Source organism: Chanos chanos, chromosome 7 (assembly GCF_902362185.1).
Source record: "Chanos chanos chromosome 7, fChaCha1.1, whole genome shotgun sequence".
In the NCBI taxonomy this organism is placed as follows: domain Eukaryota; kingdom Metazoa; phylum Chordata; class Actinopteri; order Gonorynchiformes; family Chanidae; genus Chanos; species Chanos chanos.
Genome location: NC_044501.1, coordinates 37,831,493 through 37,845,954, shown reverse-complemented (window position 1 = coordinate 37,845,954; position 14,462 = coordinate 37,831,493). Strand labels below are relative to the sequence as shown.

At 39.4% G+C, this 14,462-nt stretch overlaps 2 protein-coding genes and 1 non-coding gene across 3 annotated transcripts in view; 2 read left to right on the top strand and 1 right to left on the bottom strand.

The window, feature by feature from the left end:
• Positions 1-4,111, bottom strand: part of LOC115816335 (scavenger receptor cysteine-rich type 1 protein M130-like) — a 29,403-nt gene extending 25,292 nt beyond the window's left edge. Inside the window, exons 1-3 of the mRNA XM_030779290.1 lie at positions 4,096-4,111; positions 3,624-3,682; positions 1,533-1,713 (exon numbers count right to left, since the gene is read on the bottom strand). Of these exons, the coding sequence (XP_030635150.1) occupies positions 1,533-1,713; positions 3,624-3,682; positions 4,096-4,111 (256 nt within the window). The remainder of the gene's footprint in view (positions 1-1,532; positions 1,714-3,623; positions 3,683-4,095) is intronic.
• Positions 4,112-5,428: 1,317 nt separating this feature from the next.
• On the top strand, positions 5,429-12,587 carry LOC115816334 (butyrophilin subfamily 1 member A1-like). Its single transcript, XM_030779289.1, has 7 exons — positions 5,429-5,485; positions 6,043-6,193; positions 8,651-9,001; positions 9,214-9,489; positions 9,638-9,745; positions 9,977-10,000; positions 12,403-12,587. Exons 1-7 carry the CDS (start codon positions 5,429-5,431, stop codon positions 12,585-12,587), a joined length of 1,152 nt encoding a protein of 383 aa, XP_030635149.1.
• On the top strand, positions 10,631-10,712 carry trnas-gcu (transfer RNA serine (anticodon GCU)). Its single transcript has one exon. It is a non-coding gene; the product is annotated as a tRNA-Ser (tRNA).
• Positions 12,588-14,462: the final 1,875 nt, after the last annotated feature.

Below are 14,462 nucleotides of genomic sequence, written 5' to 3'. Positions count from 1 at the left end.
ACTTCTGTTACAGTATGTTCTACTGCAGAGCATGAAGTACTGTCAGTTCATCTGAAACTAGTTACTAAATCCATGGTGTTAAGAATACTTGCTGTGTAAGCTTTGTAAACTAATAAATAATGAGTATTGCTAAGTTGGCTAAAACAAGTTGAAAATGATTTTCCGTGTCAAGTATGTATTATTCACTGCGAAAGTGTAGGTTATCTAAAAATATAAAGTCATTCAAACTTAAAACAAGATTGATTTTATGATTAATTCAGGGTAATGAGTTTCCTTTTTTTCTTAAATTAAGTTAACTTATTGAAATTTACAGTGATCAGTCTATTTATAAAAACAACTGGTACCGACCTTAAGCACTGGATTCATTTTCCCCTCTCCATTAGTGGCATGTATGGTAATTATGCTCGTTTTACCAAAAATCAACCCCCTTGTATGACTCTATATGGCACAGCCCTCATTTTCAACTTGGAAGTTGAAAAAAAAAAACGCTTATTTCAGTATATATCTGTATCTCAAGCTGAAACTCGTAAATGAGAGAGAGAGAGAGCGATAGATAGAGAGAGAGAGAGAGAGAGAGAGAGAGAGAGAGAGAGAGGGAGAGAGAGAAAGAGAGAGAGAGAGAGAGAGAGAGGGAGAGAGAGAGAGAGAGAGAGAGAGAGAGAGAGAGAGGGAGAGAGAGAGAGAGAGAGAGAGAGAGAGAGAGGGAGAGAGAGAGAGAGAGAGAGAGAGAGAGAGAGAGATAGAGAGAGGCCGAAACCAATTTCTTCCAATGCCTGTGGTTTAACCACAGAACAGGTGCAGGAGAGTGTGAACTGTAGTAGGCAGTGGTGGGAGCCTCTCCGAAAAACTTGAAATTAGCATCAATTTATAATTTAAAATTGGCGTCTTTGTAAGTGGACTGCTTCTGCTCTCACGCCAACAACAAATGCATCAGTATTTCAACACGTCTGCAAGTGGTGTGTGATACATGAATGGACCCATTTTCTAATTATTTTCTCATTATTCTTCATTACTCTGTAATATCAAGCAGTGCTGTTCTTCAGCCATCAGAAAATTATAATAACAGCACAAAAATAATGACATTTTTGAATGAGTGATTCTCTGTCTTAACTGGTTGTTTTCTCTGCTTTAGTAAGGGGAAATTTGTAAATATTCAATTTAATTCTCATTTATCTAATGATGCAAAATGTTCTGTCACTATTACTAATCGAATTATTTTTATTTTATTTTATTGTTTTATTTTATTGTTTTGTTTTTACATTTGAATTAAAGACATTTAAAAAAAATGCATGCATTTACTTATGCTTCCTATGATCGATTTAAGGTTTTTTTCTTTTGTGTGTGTTTTGCCAGGGTCAGTGTTTCACCTGGTGAAAACTCTGAGTGCTCAGCGATTTTAGAAAACTATTAGCTGCAGACCGACAGCGTGAGCCACAGAGTTAAGATTAAGATACAAAATAAATGTGCTTGTCTACTGAGTTGGCATGTCAGTGTATCCATGTAATTATATAGTAAAGTTTTGTCCAGTCTACCTGAGCAGATGACTCCAGCATCTTCAGAATGAAGACAGTTATGTTTGCCCCATCCTGCTGATGTACAGTTCTTCAGTGTAGACTCTGACCCACTGCAGGCCACATTTTCCATCCAGATTGGTCCTGATCCCTCTCCAAAATGAGCATTATACAATACTGCTACAGCCTCCCCACAGTCCAGCTCTCTACACACCACTGCAGCATCAGTAATATCCCAGTAAAAAGAACAAACCGTGCCCCACTGTCCCTCATGAAGAACCTCCACTCTCCCAGCACAGCGCTTACCACCATTCACCAGCCTCACACTGTCTGGAGCTGACAGAGAGAGACAGAAAGAGGGAGAGAGAGAGAGAGAGACAGCGAGAGAGAGTGCAAAGAGACAGAAATATTCTGTAGAATTTGTTTTTTAAATCTTTTGCATATATTTTACAAGATTCTGTTTCAAACTGAGTTAAGTGCATTTAACAGTATTTATTTTGTGTGCAAGGAATTGTCTCAGTGTAACATTCAAGTGATTTCCAGCCATGGATCATTTTCCGACTAGATAAATACTTCACATCTAAATATCAACCAACAATCTTTAATTTTACTGCTGTGAATGTCTCAATACTGTGCTACATCTGTAAATATTTCCATAAAACTCATTACAATTACAATGAAAGGATTCAGTCTCTCTCTTAATCATTTATTACATCTTAAACATATTTTCTTTAATTCTGTCTCTACACTACACAGACTCCTTTATAATGATCACTTGACCTTTTGACCATGAACCTGCACTTACCAGCTGTGATGACCTTAATGATGGAAAAGAGAAAAATGATCCACAGGCAGCTCTCCATCTCTCTCTCTCTCTGCCCCAGACAACACTCTGTTTGAACAGCTCAGCACAGAGAAGAACCTTCACCTCTGATCTCCCAGAGTGACTGAAGTATCTGTGCACTTTCAACTCCCCTAGAGACAGCACCCTCACCACAACCACCAATTACACTCACTCTTACCTTATTAGAGAAACGACCACAAATCATCAAACAGCTACAGGGACAAATCAGAGACAGGCGTTTAGTTTTTCTCCAAATTGATCAAATCTTTAAGATCAGTGCTGCTGAACAGGACTCCTCCTCTCAAGATCTGAAGACACGTCCATGTGAGGAGAGGAAATACACGACTGTATAGACGCAAACTGTGAGGGAAGAGACGGCCGCCAATAAACTCTCAACGTCAGAGAGTTTAATATCACTTCCTAAGGCTTTAGACTAAAATACCAGGTGAGTGACGCTTAAACACATATATCAAAAATGCAGATAATCAATTCTTTAGTAATAAATGGTAATAAATCACACAATATTTAATCAATTTAAGAGACATTAATCTGACGAAGACAGATACCTCTGCTGCTGTTTCCTTCTCTTTTTCATGTACCTCTGTCTTAACCTATTAATTCATTGACATTGTTTAATTTTCTCAATTTATTTTGCTTGTGTTTTGACAAATAGCATAGGGTCCAGGAGAAAAAACTGACAGGAGAGAGAGAGAGAGAGAGAGAGAGAGAGAGAGAGAGAGAGAGAGAGAGAGAGAGAGAGAGAGTCTCCTACTCCATACTGCTGTCTCATACCAGGTGCAGGAGATACAGAGGGGTTTTCTTCCCATAGATGGTAGATGCAATGAGTGGCTGACAATGACACTCACATTCACTCACACTAATAAACACACACACACACACACACACACACACACACACACACACACACGCACACAAACACACACACACACACACACACACACACATGTTTGTATTGATATCCTAGTGAGGACTTCCTATCGACTCCTATTATCCTGTAACTAAACAATATCAACTTATCCATAACCCTAAACTTAACCGTAACCTTAACCAAAGAAATGTTTTGTCACTTTTTGTTTTACAAGTAACAACTGTATAGTTTAGAAAAAAACATTCTTCTCTTTGTGGGGATCAGCATTTGGTCCCTACCAAGCACGCTTTTCAGATTATGCTATGTTACCGGGGAGTTTTGGTCCCCAGAAAGATACCAATACATGGTACACACACACACACACACACACATAACGTACTCGCACATAAACATACACATACCGCTCCTCCTTTTCAGTTTTCTTCCAAGCCCTGTGGTCTAAGAACACAGAACAAGTGTAAAAATCATACTTCACACCAAGGAAGCCCTGCTGATGCCATGTTACTGAACCTGTTAACTAAAGCATAGACACATCATGTAGTTTTTATCATATTACTGACACTGTGTCTGCTTCCTGTCTCATGAATATTAGAAATATAGACTCTTGATTCATATGTTTGAATAGCAGGTGAATCCTTGGTCATCTTCAGCAATTGAAACAGTGAGCAAATAGTTCACTTAGATCACTTGCTTAAAATAATGCCTCAAGTCCGTAAATGAACCAGTCTTCTCCTAAAATGTTCTCTTAGTCAGTTTTAAATTTATTCTAAAAATAAAGAAATAAGTTGAAATGTAAATTTTCTTGCATTTTACTGAGCCAAATGAGGCTTCCAGGAGTAATCGTTTCTTACCTAGTGTAGAGGTCATGTTAGGTCACAGACATTTAAGCTTTGCTCAACGTATATGCTTTCCCCCCAGTGGCCAGAAACAGCAACTGCAAGAGAAGGAAAGGCAGACAGGCGTCCTTGAGCTGATTTTTCAGTGATGTCTCAGTGAGAGAGAGAGAGAGAGAGAGAGAGAGAGAGAGAGAGAGAGAGAGTCTATGTGTCTGCTTGTTTTGTGTGATCTTTGAAATTGTTATACAGTCTGTAAATCTTTACATTTTTTAGGCCACAACTATGAAAGCCTCTTGCTTTTTTCTTTTGTGTTTTTTTATTATATATTTTAATTCATGTGATTAACTTGATTTTTTTTTCTGTTTGTTAGATAGCATCTGCACCTATATATAGTATACATTGACAACAGATATGTTAAATTCATCCTTGTGTCTGGACAACAGTTTGACAGTACAATAAGATGTATCTTGTCAAAGCAGGAAATTTATATTCAGTAAAGGTGCCTGTTGGCCTGAGGTCTCCCATAACTCCAGCTGCTTCCTTCAAATCAAGTGAAGGGTTTTTTTGTTGTTTTTTTTTTGATGGGGGGGGGGGGGGTCTATTTTGTATATTTACCAGAGGTAGCAAAAATCTTTAAAACATTTTTCCCAGTGTCAGACAAAGCAGGAGAGGAGAGCCAGTCAGAGAGAGAGTGAAGACCGACTAGCAGTCCAGTGTTACTCTACAGACAGACGTCAGGGGGCCCCACCGTTGTATGTTGGTGTAGTGTATAATCACTAATCTGTATATCCACTAATTTTTGTTATGGATTGTTGTCAGACACAACTTTATGAGACCATAATCTATAATAACCCTATTTTTTTCATTAGGGTGTGTATAACAGAGCCAAAGACTCCTGAATGTAGGTGTAATGTGTTTGCCATGGAAGACTGGTGTTGGGTTTGGGGAATATACAGACTGATTTCACATGTCTGTGCAAGTGAGATTGATCAACGTGAGATGAAGAAATCAGAATAAACCAATCAATGACAGGGAATGACCATTTACTGCCCCAAGATTAACTGTGTGATACACCAGTCACAAGAAAGGACGCACAGACTCAGAACAACAATATTGTGACGCCATCCAAAAGCATTGTGTATCACTATATACACTGTACATGTCTGAGTAACACGATGTCTTACTACCAACTTATTGATTCCAGGCTTTGAACAGATTGTTAGACATCTATATAGGGGAAGTAAAGACCCCTAAATGCTGAATGGATAGAAAGGAGCTAGCATTGCCTTTGAGAAAAAGACACAAAGTCTGTTTTAGGCTCCAGTATCACCAGCACAGATTTTGGGCTATGCACCAAGGGCCAGGAAGTGTGGCTGACAGAGTGTCCAGGGTAGATTCTACAAAGGTCTGGACTGGACGGGACTGGCTGAGGGCACCTCTCACGTCTCTCTGAAATAGTATCTATGCTGTCACTTCTTAAAACTCTGGATGCAGGCTTTAATGTCCTTTTCCATGCCTCTATGTGTGTGTGTGTGTGTGTGTGTGTGTGTGTGTGTGTGTGTGTGTGTATGTGAGTGTGTGTGTATGTGTGAGTGTGTGTGTGTGAGAGAGAGCGAGAGACCGAGAGAGCGAGAGAGAGGTGCTAAAGCAGGGGTCTCAAACTCCAGTCCTGGAGGGCCGGGGTCCTGCTGTTTTTCTTGTAGATCAACTAAATAGAATCTCTGATTGGCTGAAGAGTGTCCACACCTGTTTTCAAATTGAAAATCAACAGATAACTAAGAGGTGAAAACAAAAATCAGCAGGACCCCGGCCCGCCAGGACCGGAGTTTGAGACCCCTGTGCTAAAGCATCATACTGTTCTTTATTAAGGTCAGAAGTGAGGACAACTGCCTCACTTACTTATGATTTTATATGACACATGTATTTATGAACACTCTCTTTATGATTCCAGATCGGTTTCAGGTTGTTGGTCCAGATGGTCCTCTGGTTGTTGGAGCTGGTGAAGATGTGATTCTGCCCTGTTCTCTCAAACCCAGCATCAGTGCTGTGGACATGACAGTGGAGTGGTCTAGACTCCATACATCAGACTCACTGGTGCATTTGTACAAAGATGGTGTGGACGCAAGAAGACGACACAGTCTTTAAGACACTTGGCTTTAAGTCTCAGCTTTAAGACACTTGGCTTTAAGTCTCAGCTTTAAGACACTTGGCTTTAAGTCTCAGCTTTAAGACACTTGGGCCAGGATATGAGCCAGGGTCTCCTGCCTAACTGGCATCTAACAGCGGTCGCTTCCTGTGGCAGATGGAAACAGCTACAGCTGGTAGCAGGCGCTTATAGTGGCTGCTCAGCAACAGGCTGGGGAACCAGAAAGAGACCCTGCACCCAGAGCTGGCCTTCCAACTCTCCCTCCTCTGGTCCACTTAACTGGTAGCAGTCGTCTCCAACAGCAACTCAGTACGGTCTGGGGAAGTGGGCAGAGATATCAATCTATAACTGTTTCAGCACACTCTCCTCCTTTCTTTTCCACACACTCTTGCCTCTATGCTGCAGCTGATGGGTTTCCATAAGCTGCAGGAGCTATTTGTCAAGTAGCAGCCAGCCATGCCTCCTTAGTGTTTTCACTGGACGCTGTTCTCCATGCACCTAAAAATTCAGTACAATGCTGCTCCTCCAGGTGACAGGTTGTCATGGTACACATTACAACATAGGTGAGGAACTGAGGTTGCAGGAGAAATAATGGCTGTTCTTTCCTCTCTCCTCCTCCTCTTTGCTCCCTCTTAATTTCTTTAAAACAACTTTCTGAAGTCAGAACAAATGAAAATGTAAAAAATGAACTTTCCATGGGATTTCAGTTCATATGAGTAACATATGAGCTCCTCAGGTCAGAACTAGGTTATTTAAAGTTGCACCTCAGTCAGGATGTGTAGAGGAGAGGAGAGTTGTAGGACTAATGACTCTGTTAATAAGCCATCCTGTGAATAATGGCTCTCTGTGCACATGTGTCCTTGAGCAAGGCCTTTAACCTAGTGTTTGTTAGCTTATAGGAGTGGCTATAAGCAGGAAAGGGAAAATTATTTCGTTCCTTGGGGATGGGTACCACATTGTGTTTTGGAAAAATTGGAGTGGGTATTGTGATGCTCTCTATTTCCTGCTGTCTCTGAAACAGAAGTCTTGGGTTATGTTTGTGGTTTATGTGAAGGGTCTGGTCTCATTTTTTGGTGTGAGGGCAATGTCTCATACCCTGTCAATGATCATCACATGTCAGTTATGCTAAGTTGATACCACATTACCTCATTCAACATGTTAAACAAACACAGTAAAACTGAAAATGCAAATATCATCTTGATCCTGATCTGGGAAAACAGCCAGTGTAACTCTGAGGCCTTGTCTGAACCAGTGTAGTCCCACTTCTTCTTCCTTCACGGTTTGGAAATACTTGAACTCTGACAACCACTCCCTTTTGTTAGTTATTTTACAGAGGTTGTGGTTAAACATGTTTTTGTCCATAATCGTTCTGTAGGCTTGTCCCTGGTTGGCAGGAGATCCAGACTAGCTTTGTTCTGGAGTTTTTCCTTAGCTAAAGGATAGACAGTCATTTCAGACATGACTGAACAGAAGACACATCATCTCATCACAGTACTTTAGTGGTTGCCACTGTGTGCATGTTTGCACATGTTTGACTATCCTATCTGACTAGTAGCAGGTTGGACGGGTTTAACTGTCGCAGGAGAGAGAGAGAAGTTAAAAATGAGGATATCTCCCCAGTGCACTTCTCTAAAGATAATACCTGTGAATTAATGACCTCAGAAGTGTTGGTTTTTCATTTTATCCGCAACAATGAATACCTTTTTTAACTGGGAGATGAATGGGACATATTGAGGAATGAAGTCTGTCTTCTATGTGATTCTCTTGTTCCTTCATTTTGCCTCATTGTCCAGATCAGGTAAGAAAACCTTCACTGAGACATTAATACATCTCCCTCTCTCTCTATCTCTCTTTAATTTATTTCAACTCAAACAGCATGACTGTGTGATGATCAGTATAGTGAAATGAACAGTTGGCATATAAAGAGTGTGAAAACATTTTCAGTACAAAATTCGCAAGGAAAGAACAAATACTAACCTTTCCAAAAAGGATCAGAACAGAAAACAAACATCCACGCACAGTCTATGATAGGACAGTATGCATTTTGCCACCTGTACTGAGTATCTGTTTGTTTTCTCCTTTATGGTATGACAAGCTGTCTGTACTGTTCGATTGTGAGATCTCTGGGAAAACGTTTCCTATTTTTCAAAACTGTTTTTCTGCAATCAGTTTGATTTCACTGCACTGGGTGACAAGGTACAGACCTGTCTGCATTGTTCCCTAGTCACAGTGTAGTCAGATTTGCCACTATATGTTCCCCGTTACCGCCTATATCTCAATATGTAGGTTTTTAGCATGTCTTTGGCCTGTGTTCCATGGTGTTTCAGCTAATTTCTCCCAGTGTGACAGTAGTGTGTTCAATCACATTTGATACTGTATCGGTGAGTTACATTTGCATTTCTGAAAAGTGTACTTCCATTCCAGATCAGTTTCACGTTGTTGGTCCAGATGGTCCTCTTGTTGTTGGAGCTGGAGAAGATCTGATTCTGCCCTGTTCTCTCAAACCCAACATCAGTGCTGTGGACATGAGAGTGGAGTGGTTTAAACTCCATACATCAGACTCACTGGTGCATTTATACAAAGATGGTGTTGACAGGAATGAAGATCAAATTCAGTCTTACAGAGGGAGGACATCACTGTTTAAAGAGGAACTGCAGAAAGGCAACACTTCATTAAAACTATTCATAGTGAAAGTCTCTGATGAGGGAGAATACAAATGTTTAATCCAGTCAGAAAACTGGCATGATGATGTTACTGTCCAAGTCAGTGTTGAAGGTGACAGTCATTGCTTATTTCATGCATACTCATTAGATTTATGTCTTCATTATTTTTTGTAGTCTTTACTAAAAATGTCTCTGGAGTCTTTTGTCTTTTTATAACTATAGATTCATGTTCATTTCATTCCTAACTAAATAATTATAGTTTTTGTTCCTCATCATTTTACATCCTTAACTAACAATGGCTCTGAAATATTCTGCCCTTAATAGTTGTGGGAACCAAGCCAGTGATCTCTATGGAGGGCTACAGTATTGGTAAAGGGGTCAGTCTACTGTGTGAATCAAATGACTGGTGGCCTGAACCTGAAGTTCTGTGGCTGGACAGTGATGGAAACCTTCTCCCTGCTGAAGATACAGAGACACTCAGTGACCCAGAAAGATTCCATGTTAAAAAACGTGTCACTGTACAGGACAGTAACACCAACAGGTTCTACTGCAGAGTAATACTGAGAGATCATATGAAGGAGACAGAGATTGTTATATCAAGTTAGTGCCTCGGTATTCAAATATAACACAGACTTGAGTGGACTTGATTTCCACTCTGAAACCAAGGCTGTATTTATTTATTTGATTGTTTATTTTTCTTCCTCTCTTTTATGAATAATATTTTTTTTACATTTGATCTCTGTTTCAGAGAGCATTTTTCATACCTGGATAACTGCTGTTATTTGCATATCAGTTGCAGTTTTAGTCATCATCATTGGATTAATTGGACTTTATTTCTATTATCGCAGAATGAAAGGTAATTTTTAGATACATACAAGATACACAAAAATGCTTTTATATTCTGGTATGCTGGATGATTTATTGGGAGGAAGAGGATTTTAAAGGAGCATTTTTAACAAAAACAGGAGGAAAAGACTGGTTAATGCATTTAATGAAAGAATAGATTCAGGAATGTGTTGTACATAGGACAGACAGTTCCATGTCTAATGGTATTAACACGGTTATTGCTCTCATTGTGTATTTACAGAACATACTGAGCAGATACAAGAAGGTGAGTCTGCATCTTGTCTTATTTGGGATTTCTTGATACATGATCTGATATCCTAAAATGATGCTTCAGTTCATACTGATGTCTTTAACATTTCAAAAGAATATGATATATTGTTTAATCATTACAAAAAGCTGGTTCCTGTTGTCCATTCAGTAAACTGAAGCACTTGGTAGCTAAATATCTGATCAGAGTGTTAGTTTGTGGAGATGAGTGTATCGGTTATTTTATCTGTTAAGTGGATTACTGTAGGAATGGTGAGTGAATGTGTCGTGAGAATTTTGTAGAGTAGAGGAAAAAATGTATCACTTAATTCTACAACAAAAAAGCTATAGCACCTCCTACTGTATGTGGTAACCTGGTCTGGAACTTTATTGGAGAGTCATTGGTGAATGACTGGAATTTCCATTGCTGGTGCCAGCTGTTCAGACATCAAATTCAAATCAAAGCCATGTCACGTAAATGTCCAGTCAAAGAATGTTTTAGGAAAGAGGTATAAGAGGTATGTTCTGGCTAGTGATTTGCCTAGAAAACTTCAGCTAGTCATAAAGAACCACTCTGTCTTGTCCAGCGCACAGTTAAGGCAACGGTCATGTATCCACGTTGGTATGCCTCACAGACAGGAGTAAATGTGACGAGGTGGCCGAGTGGTTAAGGCGATGGACTGCTAATCCATTGTGCTCTGCATGCGTGGGTTCGAATCCCATCCTCGTCGGGATCAGTTCCTTTGGGCCTGGCTGGCTCAGTTATTAGAGCATGGAACTCTAAAAATCAGGGTTGTTGGTCCATGCTGGGTGTCACCCTTTGTTTCTCTGGTCTGTATTCTGATTGTCTTGGAAGTTGCTTTGGATAAAAGCATCTGCTAAACAAGTAAACATTATGCTTTGGGCAGCCGTGGTCTAAAGGTTAGAGACCCTGTCTTGTGACTGGAGGGTTGCTGGTTTAATTCCCAGGACCAACATCCATGGCTGTGTGCCCTTGAGCGAGGCACTTAATCCCAATGCTCCCCAGGTGCAAGGAGAGAGAGAGAGCATAATTTCCAAATATAAGACATTTGGTTATCATCTGGGATTGTCAGTGGCTTTTTGGAAACAGAAATTTTGTTGTAAAACTGCAGGATTCGAATATAATTCTTAAAACTGCTCAGGGCCTACTCAAGATCAAGGTACATATTATATGAATGTTTGTCCTGCATGTGTATAATAAGATATGTTTGAATATTCGTGAACATGATCATGTACAGCCATCACATTTATTACATGTATTACAAATGGGATGGATGAATCTCTCCAAGTCAAAATTTTGATCTAAACTTGAAATGAACCTGAAATGAACATACCTATTGTTCATATCCTTGAGTTTTTATTAATCTTCCCAGCACTTACCAAAAAGACTCACACTTATAACTGTTTAAAAAGATCATTTATCATAGACACAAAATACATAGCACCCATAATGTTCATTTTCTCTTTCAGAGTTTAACAGGACACGAAGAAAATATACAGGTGAGTCTCTCTCTCTCTCTCTCTCTCTCTCTCTCTTTTTTGAGAACTATGGTCGTGTGACCTTGTGAGTGTTAGAGTGAGGTGTTATGTTAACAACAGTTCACAGATAGTAAATGAGCCTTTAGTGTTTTTGTCAGAAACTGTCAGATTCAAACAGATATTAACTTTCATAGTCATTATATATGAAGCAGAGGTGGCAAAAGTAAAAGTAGAAGTATTTTTGCTTAAAGAATAAATACTATGGGTAGGGTTAAAATATCCCTCCTGAAAAACACTTAAGTAAGAGTGAAATTGTCACTCACCTACACTTTACAAAATCGTCTGTCAGTTTAACTCTACTCAGAGTACTTTTTTTTAGAAAGAGTACCTTTACTTTTACGTTTACCACCTCTGATATGAAGTGATAACACTTCAGTGTTCAGACAGTACTAAACAATCAGTATTGTCTACATTTTCCACAGTGGACATAAAAGCTTACCACTTAAACATGTCTAATGGTGCAGTTTCAGTTCTACAGCTGACAGACTGTATGATTATTACTTTCTATGTCACAGAAAGTAATACTTTACCAAAGCACTTTATGATTATTACTTTCTATGTCACACACACCTCTGGAGTAACCATGGGGTTCAGTGTCTAACTCACACACACATATCAACAATGAACCATCATGTTCGGGACTCAAACCTACAAGCATTAGTTTACTAGTCTGCTTGTCATTACAAACCACACGGGGTTAACAATACAAACTGGGTTTTTGTGAATAAACAAATGTGTATATGGATATCACCTAAACTGAGATAGAATTGTAATCTATAGTAGATAAGTATAAATACACACAATACAAATCATTATTTTCTGTATTTTGCTCAGTGGATGTGACTCTGAATCCTGATACAGCAAATCCCTACCTCATCCTGTCTGATGATGGGAAACAAGTGAGATGTGGAGAAGTTCGACAGAATCTCCCTGACAACCCAGAGAGGTTTGATGACAGTGTTCATGCTCTCCTTGGAGTGGAGAGATTCTCCTCAAGGAGATTTACTATGAGGTGCAGGTCAGTGGGAAAACTGACTGGAGTTTAGGAGTGGTCAGTGAGTCCATTGACAAGAAGAACCATAAATTGCGGAAGCCCAAGAATGGATTTTGGGTTATCACTCTGAGGAATGGGAATGAGTATAAGGCTCGAGATGATACTGACTTCCTCCTCTCTCTGAAACGGAAACCCCAGAAGGTGGGGGTATTTGTGGATTATGAGGAGGGTCTGGTCTCCTTTTATGATGCGGAGACCATATCTCATATCTACTCTTTCACTGATCAGTCTTTCACAGGGAAAATCTATCCATACTTCAGTCTCTATTATCATGAAGGAGGCAAAAATGCAGCTCCACTGATCATCACTCCTGTCAATCAAACTAAATCACTTTATTAGGCTCTTTAAATTACATGCAGCAGGGCATCGCAAATACTTTAATCAGGAAATGGATTTTTTCAAATCATTGTTAAATGTTTCAAAAGTATTGGAAAAGTGTTGTCAGACATTCTAAGAAGTAAATTCTCGGGAAATAAATCAGAATATCTGTGTATTCTAGAACGTAGCGTAAATTGAGCATCGCCTCCAATTCTGCCTAAAATGAGAATACAGCTGAGCAAAAAATGAAAATGAATGTACAGATAATCCTTTAAATGAGAACAGAATTGACCAAAGAGATACGTAATGCGTTTGCAATAAACTGCAACAAAGCTCTCAGTCTCTTGTCATGCCCACACCGAAATACGGGCAATAAAGACAGTATGAATAATCAAGTGTGTAATGGTTGTGTATCTAAAACACGTTGCTTGATGGTGTTGGAGTTTGTGGATAGTGTTAGATGTTGGCTGCAGTAAATTCATTTGTCTGGTAAAGGAGGGTTATCTGTGGTCTCACTGACCAGTCAGAGAGAATTACAGGAAACCTGGGATAGCAGTCACAAGACAATAGAGATCACATTGTTTGTTACAGCCAATACAGTGGGAGTTGCGTCATGATTTGCATGTCAATGTTTAAAGTTTCATCGTGAGCACATTTATGTGGTCAGTTCATTTGAGCCAGTAGGGAATTAAAGTCAGATAGTTGTTTCACTGCCCTGAGTGCTGGCTGTCTCAGCTGAATTTTTACACTAATGTTGTAATAGGTAATGTGACATGCGCTGATGATAAGAAATGAACAAAAAAGAGTAAAAGTCTGATAACCAGACCCAGTTTCCCCTAATTGTCACGACCTGGAGCGGAATCTGGATTCATGTGCAAGTGAGCAGCTTTTGCTGAACAAAGGGCAGGAATACTAAGGCACAGGAATACAAATACAAGAGCGATGCAGGACTCACGTAACACTTAAACTGATTTGGGCACATAAGGGCACCGTCACATCAGACCGCGTTAGAGAAGACAAAGACTTCACAAACCAAACTAATGAAAACCAGCGACATTTATTCAAACACAAAACCAGGTTAGATGAACGAAAACAGGTGTGAACAATGTTTGAATAACTAACTGAATGAAACAAGGAAAACAAGGAAGTGAATGAACACTCAAAATGACCAGTAGAAGAAGAGGAGAGAGAGAACCGGGGCGCGACACTCTATTTTCTGTTCTTCTGTTCCCCCTTTCCGCTAGACTACCTCAGCGTATATACAACACATGCTTTTTTTTTCTCTTTGCCTCCCTTTGCTCTGTTCATTCTTGCTCCCTTTACTGATTGTCAATCAATACTCAGATTTATTACGTCATGTAAAATGGGAATATTTATTAGCTGAATTTATCAGTGTGATATCCTTGCTTAGCTCCAATAAGAAGATGTCATCTTCCTTTTCCCCTTTTTTTCTTCCATCAGTATGCTCCATGTAATCTAACATGTATTCTTTATTGTTGTATAATTTTGATAAAAGTTCTTGTTATTTGTTAAACAATAAAAAAGCCAA